At 61.9% G+C, this 8,699-nt stretch overlaps 1 protein-coding gene across 1 annotated transcript in view; it reads left to right on the top strand.

The window, feature by feature from the left end:
* Positions 1 to 7,331, top strand: part of ANO9 (anoctamin 9) — a 16,435-nt gene extending 9,104 nt beyond the window's left edge. Inside the window, exons 9-21 of the mRNA XM_011380808.2 lie at positions 38 to 142; positions 220 to 384; positions 465 to 501; positions 761 to 872; positions 4,477 to 4,534; positions 4,635 to 4,732; positions 4,849 to 4,979; positions 5,094 to 5,246; positions 6,093 to 6,240; positions 6,721 to 6,822; positions 6,893 to 6,986; positions 7,092 to 7,204; positions 7,279 to 7,331. Of these exons, the coding sequence (XP_011379110.1) occupies positions 38 to 142; positions 220 to 384; positions 465 to 501; positions 761 to 872; positions 4,477 to 4,534; positions 4,635 to 4,732; positions 4,849 to 4,979; positions 5,094 to 5,246; positions 6,093 to 6,240; positions 6,721 to 6,822; positions 6,893 to 6,986; positions 7,092 to 7,204; positions 7,279 to 7,306 (1,344 nt within the window). The 3' untranslated portion in view covers positions 7,307 to 7,331. The remainder of the gene's footprint in view (positions 1 to 37; positions 143 to 219; positions 385 to 464; positions 502 to 760; positions 873 to 4,476; positions 4,535 to 4,634; positions 4,733 to 4,848; positions 4,980 to 5,093; positions 5,247 to 6,092; positions 6,241 to 6,720; positions 6,823 to 6,892; positions 6,987 to 7,091; positions 7,205 to 7,278) is intronic.
* The last annotated feature ends 1,368 nt before the right edge of the window (positions 7,332 to 8,699 follow it).

The raw sequence follows: 8,699 nt of genomic DNA, 5'->3' as shown, positions 1-8,699 counted from the left end.
TCCCCCGTGTCTGAGGCGTGTCTGGGGCCGTCCCCAGGAAGAAGTGGCACTCGAGCTCATTAACTGCCCTGACTACAAGCTCCGGCCACACCAGCACTCCTACCTGAGAAGCACCATCATCCTCATCCTGTCTCTGTTCATGGTATTCCTGGGAGCCTGTGGGGGGCGGCTGGAGACACAGCGGGGACAGCCCTCCCAAGGCCCCGCCCACCCCCGCAGATCTGCCTCATGATTGGCATGGCCCACGTCCTGGTCGTCTACCGTGTCCTGGCCGCCGCCGTCTTCAGCAACTTGGCCTTGCCCTTCCTGGAGGAGCAGGTGACCACGGCCGTGGTGGTGACGGGGGCCCTGGTGCATTATGTGACCATCCTCTTCATGACCAAGGTCGGTGGGTGGAGCAGGGGACAGGCAGGGAGGGGCATCCCCCCTGAGGCCCAAAGTGAGCCTCGTCTCCCCTCACGCAGATCAACAAGAGTGTGGCCCTGAAGCTTTGTGACTTCGGTGAGCGCAGGGGCCCTCAGCCCTGGCCTGGCCTCTGGGGAGACGTGGGAGGCCGAGGGGGCACTCAAGGCTGGGATCCCAGAGCCCTGGGTGGGGGCAGGGGCCCTTCCTGCGGTCTGCACCCCCTCTGCCACCGGAGGGTAGAAGCTCGCACCTGAGAGACAGGTGAGGGTTGCAGGCATTGACACAGGGGCGGGCCAGGAGTGGGACCGTCTCGGGGCTGGGGACAGGCGAGGGACGGTCCCACGTCTCATCCCAGAGAAACCCAGGACCTTCTCGGAGCGAGAGAGCAAGTTCACCGTCAAGTTCTTCACGCTGCAGTTCTTCACCCACTTCTCCTCGCTCGTCTACGTCGCCTTCATCCTGGGCAGGTGAGGGCCACCCTGAGTCCCTTCCCCGCTGACGGATGGAAAGGCCTGCTCTTTTTAATTTTTAAAGTAATTCGTGCTCAGAACAAGCGGAAAGTCAGGATAGAAATCTGTGGAGGAAGCCTACGGTTAACCCCAGCTCTGTTGTCCGGTCCCCGAGGGGATACCTGACGTCACCGTCTGCGGGTCTAAGCAGACTTTTGCACACACTGACATGCGCACACACACAGCTATGGGCATCGTGGTTCTGTCCTGTGAATAACGACCACTTTTTACAGTGAGAACGGGCCGTGGCCTCTTCTGAGTCCGCACGGCTGGGGTGTTCTTTGCGGGGTGCGGAAACTGCTTTAAGCACCTGTTGGGTTCTTTCCGGTTCTGAGCTTTACAAATAAAGCTGCCACGAGCAAGCACTTCCCCTCACCCTTCTAATTAGCGAAATGGACCCCTTTGGTTCAAATGATATACACTTTTCCATCTTCTCTTTAGAAAATCATTGCCCCGTTTGTTGTGCGTTTGATTACATTTCGTAAGGCACACGCATGGTGCCAACCGATCCCAAACTCCCTACCAGAACTTTATCAAATCCCGGCTCCTCTGAGATGTTCAAAGACATCAGAGGTCGCGCAAGTTCGCCTGTCCTTGGGGACCCCGTCCTGGCTGTGCCCTCTCCTTGGGGCTGTGCGTGGCCCTTCCATCTGCGTAGGGCCCCGGGCCCCGGAGCATCCCGGGGAGGGACGGCGGGAAGCAGCCGCGCTGCACTCCTGCTTCAGCGAGGCCGGAGCCCAGCAGAGGCGACCTGCCCTCCGGCATGCGGTCTGCGATGTTGCGGGCGTGACGGCCTCTTCTCACGTCCCCAGGCGTCTGGAATTCTCAGCCGCGGGCCTGAGTGGGCCTCTTGCGTTCCACGTGCTTCTGTCTGCTGGGTGACCGCCGTCACATAGCAGCTGTCACGTTTCTTTCAAAGAATCCTCTCACTGGCACATCCAGTTTCTGGTCCTCCCCGTCCTGCCTCTCTTTCCTCAGTACTGGTCGCCCCCCTCCCAGCTGCTGGCTTTGCCTGTTCTCCCGAAGGACCCAGCTGGTGACGTTAGCACCGTGACAAACACCACTGAGGCCCACACTCTCGCCTCAGCCCTGTCCAGACCCACAGACCTGGCTGCCTGTCGACATGCTCACTCTGAGGTCCTGCCAGCACCCCAGCCTTACCCTGTCCACCAGCTCGTCCCCAATCTCACAGCCTTGCCGTCCCCTCGGCCACCCAGGACACGCCATGCTCTTCCTTGTTCACTGAGTCTCAGGAACGGTGGCCCCATAGGGAGTGGGCCTTGTCCTTTGCCGGGTTCCCAGTGATGTAGCAGGCCTGGCTGTGGAGTCCATGTGTGTCACATGAGAAGGACCTGCCACATACACTGGGCTGGAGCCCGCCAGCCTTCGGTTCCGAGGCGTTTTCAGGCGTCTTGCGTCTGATGACGTCCGGCATCGGCCATCTCATTTCCTTTGCTTCTTTCCTCCCATTGCCGCCCCAGCTTCTGGGAAGTGTCCCCACTCTGGTTTCTGACCCTTCAGTGGAGCGTCTTCTCGTGTTCCGAGCTCAGGGTGCTCCTCTGGACGCGTGCAGCTCCTCCCAGCCTCCTCATGCTGCCTGGACGCCGTGCCTGTCCCTGTCGCGACCTTTGTAGTGACGTTCCTTTACGGTGTCTGTTTTTCAGGCCGTGCTCAAAAGGCCCCCTTCTCAAGATTAAGCACGTGTTCAGCTGTGATTTCCTTTAGATATTCATGGCTTTGACATTTTAAAGACTCAAATCATTGACTCATGAGGGGTCTGTTGGGCCGTGAGGGGCAGAGGACGGGACCCTGTGTGACCCCGACCTCACTGTAGGTTGCCGTGTTGTGCTTTTTTTAAAATTTTGATTTATTTTTATTTTTTAGGTGAGGCAACCCTTGGTTGACCTCACAGATTGCAAGGACCTTGTCGGTTTACAATCCCTTATTTTTTTATTTTTCACACCTACAGCACCTGGTCTTCCTAGCTGGTCTCCCAACCAAGTACTGACCAGGCCCGACTCTGCTTATGTTGTACTTTTTAAAAAAATTATTTTGTGTGTGTGTTGGACTTTACTGCCAGATGGGCCCGAGCTCCTCACTCTTCTTTCTTGCTTCGCCTTTTTTTTTTTTTAATGGTTATTTACACGTTTATTATTCTAGGTAAGCTTTAGAATCATTCTGTCAATCTATGGCGGGATTCTGTGGGATTTAGCTTAAGACTGCAGTAAAATCATACGTTTTCTAGGGAGAACCAACGTGGACACCGCGTTGATTTTCCATTGCTGCCATAGCGGATGACCACAGCTTACTGGCTTTGAGCAACACGAATTTGTTATCGTACCGTTGTGTAGACCCGAAGTCCCAAAGGGGCCTCGCGGGGCGGAATCCGAGCGCTACGGGGCTGGCGTTCGCCCGGCAGAGCGTCTGTCCCCTTCCTCAGCTCTGCGAGGCCGCCCGAGCGCCCGGGTCCCTGGCCCCTTCCTCCTCTGTCTGCAAAGCCAGCGGCAGTGCTGAGTCCTTGTCCTGCCGGCTCTGCGGCCCCGCCCCACCGCGTGCCCACTGAAGGACCCGCAGGATCACACTGGGCATGCCCGGATAACCCGGGATACCCTCCCCACTGTCAGGCCAGCTGGCAGCGACCTTAATGCCGCCCGCCGTGTAAGGCGACAACTCACGTCCGTCGCACACTTGCGCGCTGAGCCAAGGGCTCCAGGAACTGGGACGTGGACGTCTTCGGGGCGTCACTCCGTCTACACGGGCTCCAGGAACTGGGACGTGGACGTCTTCGGGGCGTCACTCCGTCTACACGCAATCCTGAGTTTTCCTATTGATGAGGTTTTTGATATTCAAGTCTTTTCCTCTTTTTTTCTTTAACGTTCTTTAGTAGTTTTACAGTTTTCTTCCCACGGGGGCCAGACTTGTCATGCATTTCACCGTGGCTGCGTTGCGGTGGTGGCTGGTGTCTGTGACAGACACCTCCTGCTGCATCTCCCGCCGGTCCCACTGCACCCGGCAGAGCGAGCCGACCCCGGGTCAGCTTCCTTGTCTCCGAGCACTTGTCAGCTGATTTAGCCAGCCGGTCTTTCAGTTGGTTTATTTTGGTTTTCCAGGTACATGATCGTGTTTCCTAAAATAGTAATTTCTTCTTCTGCAAATTTACACTGTTCCAGAGCCGCGCCGCACAGTTGTCAGGAACTGTGACGAGCCTCGCGGATCTCGCCGCCGAGCGTGAGCCTGACCTGGGGCTTAATAGAGTGTGTATTTTTTACCGTGTTACGGAAAGCAGGCGATTGAAACACAAAGCAACTCCGGTGCCGTTTCCGTGGGGGAAACTGAGGCAAGCCCACCGCCAGCAGGCCTCGTCTAGAACGCACGCCTGAGCCAGTGACCGGCTGAGCTTTCTCCTGCGCGTGCGTGTGGCGTGCGGCGTGCTTGGGCGTAGCCTCCGGCGTCCTGCGCTTCCCCTCCACTGCCCCCGCTGCCCCCGCTGCCCCCTCCGTCCTGCGCCACCCGCACCCTGTCAGAGGCAAGGTGCTGCCCTCCGCCTTGCTGTCCTCCCTAGGATCAACGGCCACCCTGGGAAGTCCGTGCGCCTGGCGGGCCTGTGGAAGCTGGAGGAGGTCAGTCTGCCCGGGGTGCCCTGCTGCCCTGTCCCCAACCGCCCTGTCCCCAACCGCCCTCCCTCCCAGGCCTGACCTCCCGTCGCTGCCCCGCCTGCAGTGCCATCTCAGTGGCTGCATGATGGACCTGTTCGTGCAGATGGCCATCATCATGGGCCTGAAGCAAACGCTCAGCAACTGCATGGAGTACCTGCGCCCGTGAGGACCCCCCTTCTTCCTCGGGGCGCCCCACCCTCCTCCCTACCTCCCAGGGCCGGCGGAGGGGCCCCTGCGCCTCCGCTCCCTGTCCTCCACCGGGTTCTGGTCACCCCCAGGTGGCTGGCCCTCAAGTATCGCTCAATGCGGGGCCACGAGTCCCGGGACCCCGAGCTGAGAGACTGGCAGCGCAACTACCGCCTGAACCCCGTCAACACCTTCAGCCTGTTTGACGAGTTCATGGAGATGAGTGCGTGGGCCGGAGCTGGGGGGCTGGGGTTGTGGGGAGCGGGGGCAGAGGGAGCACGTGCGGTGGGCGGGGCCGGGGCGCAGGGGCGGGCCCTCAGGGTGCCGCCCCCCGCAGTGATCCAGTACGGCTTCACTACCATCTTCGTGGCCGCCTTCCCGCTCGCCCCGCTGCTCGCGCTCTTCAGCAACCTCGTGGAGATCCGCCTGGACGCCATCAAGATGGTTAGGCTGCAGCGGCGGCTGGTGCCACGCAAGGCCAAGGACATCGGTCAGGGGCCCAATGGGATGGCTGCACAGATCGGGGCGCCCAGGCGTGGGGGGGGACAGGCGTGGCAAAGGGTGCTAGGACCACATCAGTCCCCTTGAAACACTCTAAGCAGCAGTGGCAAGACAATCCCCCTCACCCCGCAGACAGCCCCCCAGGCCTTCCCCCAGGGCCTGCCGGGAAGGGGGTCGGGACTGGGGGGGCCCCCCCTTGCAGGCCCCAGACAGTGGCAGGGCTGGCCAATTCCTCACAGGCGCCGCCCTCCCGCCCCCAGCCACCCCTGAAGCCCCCTTGGGGGCCCAGGCAGAGAAGTTGGACTCTGAGAACAGGGAGCTGGTGCATGCAGGAGTCTAGCAGCTAGGGGCAGGCACTGAGAGCAGGTGGCCTCAGTCTCCCAGGCTGGTCTCATCCAGACGGACAGGTGTCAGGGATGAACAGAAGGAAGGGGGCGCGGGATGTGGGCAGAGGGAGGGAGACGTGTGGGAGAGGCCCCAGTCTCGGTCCCAGGTTAAAGGGTTCTACCCTGGGGTGGGAACCCAGGAGGGGGACCCCGGGGACAGCTGAGGTGTCTAGGAAGAAGAGGGAGACAGGGAGACCTGAGTCCCTTCCTGTCCATGACAAGGACGAGGGGTCAGGAGACCAGAGGCGGGGCTCTGTCCACCGTGGCCCAGGTCTCCTGTCAGTGGCCTGGCCCCGTAGCTGCGATGGGTGCCATTGGCAGAGGTGTGACAAGACCCTGGGACCACCCAGGCTTCTGGCCTTGGGGAACGATGGGTGGAGGCGCGGTGGGCTGTACCAGCAGTCATGGCTGGGGGGACAGGACGGCCTCACCGCACTGCTGTGGTCCAGGGACCTGGCTGCAGGTGCTGGAGACTATCGGCGTGCTGGCGGTCATTGCCAACGGGATGGTCATCGCCTTCACATCTGAGTTCATCCCCCGAGTGGTGTACAAGTACCGCTACGGCCCATGCCGAGAGGGGGCGCGCCCCGCAGTCGAGTAAGGGGTGCTGCCACACAGCCCCTGGGGGGACCGCACTGCCCAGACACCCCAGGAAAGCTAGTCCAACCACGGCCTTGCCCAGGGGAGCCTGGGGAACGTTCCAATGCTGTCAGCGTTGCCTGGGGTGGCCCTGCTCTCCTGCACAGACGGGGACCCCGGTGGGAGGTTAGGGTCTCTGCACCAGCTGTGTCCTGAGCAGGCAGCACCACCACGTCTCCCTCCCGTCAGGCCCCCTGTGGCACTCTCGCCCTCCAGGGGTTCCCCAAGATGCCCCTCAGCTGCCGGCAGGGAAGGCAGCTGGTGGCAGCCCCAGGTCCCATCCACCTCCCCCAGCGGCCCCTCTCCCACATAGGGGTATGGAGGAGGGGGTCTTTGCTGTGTCCCACACTGACGGTCCCACCAGACAGGAACTAGCTCCAGAGAAACACCTCCGAGGCCCGAGAGGCCTCACCCCGCAGCCCCCACCCCTCCCTACAGCTGCCTCACGGGCTACATCAACCACAGCCTGTCCGTGTTCCACACCAAGGACTTCCAGGACCCCGTCAAGACAGAGGACTCGGAGCACGTCACTGAGTGCAGGTTTGACACTTCCATCCCCGCAAGTAACCTCTGAACTCCTGACCCCTGACCCAAGGCCCTCTCCACTCAGGTACCGGGACTATCGCAACGCGCTGGACTACAACTTCTCCGAGCAGTTCTGGATCCTCCTGGCCATCCGCCTGGCCTTCCTCATTCTCTTTGAGGTGGGCCGGAACGGGGGTCTGGGGGGTGCAGCCCGCTCCAACCCTCCTCCCTGCTTCCGGCCCCGCTGGCTGGCCTCCCCAGTCAGCCCCTGCTCCCACCACCAGCACGTGGCCTTGTGCATCAAGCTCGTGGCTGCCTGGTTCGTGCCTGACGTCCCTCAGTCGGTGAAGAACAGGGTTCTGGAGGAGAAGTACCGCAGCCTCCGGGAGAAACTGGGGTACGGGCCGCCCCTGGCGGGCGGGCGGGGCTGGGCCTGTGGGCCCCGCCACCGAACTCCACTCCCACCTCCAGCTCCAGCCCCAAGAGCACAGACGTGTAGGGGACCCAGAGCTGTCACTGGCACCCAGGAGCCGAGACTGAGAGCCGCCACCACCGCGCCCCACCCCTGCCCATGGCTATGTGTGTGGGGGGGGGGCTGTAAGAAGGCCCACGTATACATGGGTGTATGTGAGGGGTCCCAGGAGGAAGGGGTATCTGTGGGGGTCCTGGGAGGGCCGTGTACGTTTGAGGTGTCTGTGAGAAGCACACTTGTCTGATCTGTGAAACCTGGTCCATGTGTTAGGGCTCAGGCTTGGCATAACCCTGACTTGAACTCTGGGTGACCACTGTCACCATACAACTGGGAGCGGGGGCTCCTTATATAGTCACAGCACAGGAAAACCAGCCGTTTGCTGGCCTCCCTCTGACTTCTGGGTCCCAGATCCTGCCCGCCCCAATCTGGCTGGTCGGGGGCCCGGACCTCACCTCTCTGACTCCTCTCAGCCAGCAGAACTTTTTATAATAAAACCTCTGTGTCAACTTTTGGGTGGATTGTGTCTGTGCTTGGGGCTAGCTGGGAAACCGAGGCCCAGATGGGGAGATGTCAGGACGTGGTAGCCTCCTGGCCCTCTTCTGGGTCTCCACGAGCTGCCGAAAGTGAGGTCTTACCCTCCCTGCACCTGGGGCTTGGGAAGGGTACTCTAGGCAGGCTTCCCGGAGGAAGAGGAAGAGCAGGGTGGGGGGAGGGGCGCAACCGCAAAAGCCCCTGGGGACGGTGGAATCTCCAAGGAGTCCTCCAGGCCACGGAGACTCTCCCGGCTGGTTGGGCCGGTTTGGCCTTTGCCCCCAAGCCTGGCGGCCTCGGTTCCCAGTAACTAAGCTGAACGCAGGACATCCTTGAGCGCCAGCCTTGGGCACAAAGCGGGACACTTGGGTCCGCCCTCGGCCCTGGCTGCTGGGCGGGGCTGCACCTGTAGCCGCCGCTGGGGCTGTCGCCGCTGCGCACCTGGCCCAGGTGAGCCGCCCCGCCCTCGCGGTCGCATGAGCCCCAGGTCTTGGCAGTAGGTGAGTGGCAGTCACGGCTCAGACCCACGGGGGTGAGTGGAGGTCGCCGGCTCCCAGGAGCCTGGACCAGGCCTGGAGCTTGGGGGGGATGAGAGGGTCCGTGCCCCGAGGAGCCTCTGGACCGTGGCGGGCGCGGTCCTGCAGGAAGTGGCTCAGAGCCGGGCCGGCTGCCCGCGTTGCCCGGAAGCCCCAGCTGGTCTGCGTCCCGGCCCTTTGGGCCTTCCCGCTCCGCCCGCCGAGGGCAGTGGCTTCCTCGTGACCTTTGCTCAGGAGAGGGAGGGGGAAAGTCGGGGAGCGTGGGGAACTCCCACCAACGTCCCAAGTCCGTACCCCCGGCCAGAGGCCTCCCAAGGTGCTGGGGAGATACGGAGAAACGAGCAGGGGGCGCG

Source organism: Pteropus vampyrus, unplaced genomic scaffold (assembly GCF_000151845.1).
Source record: "Pteropus vampyrus isolate Shadow unplaced genomic scaffold, Pvam_2.0 Scaffold405, whole genome shotgun sequence".
Classification (NCBI taxonomy): Eukaryota; Metazoa; Chordata; class Mammalia; order Chiroptera; family Pteropodidae; genus Pteropus; species Pteropus vampyrus.
This window is presented reverse-complemented; position numbering and strand designations above follow the sequence as displayed.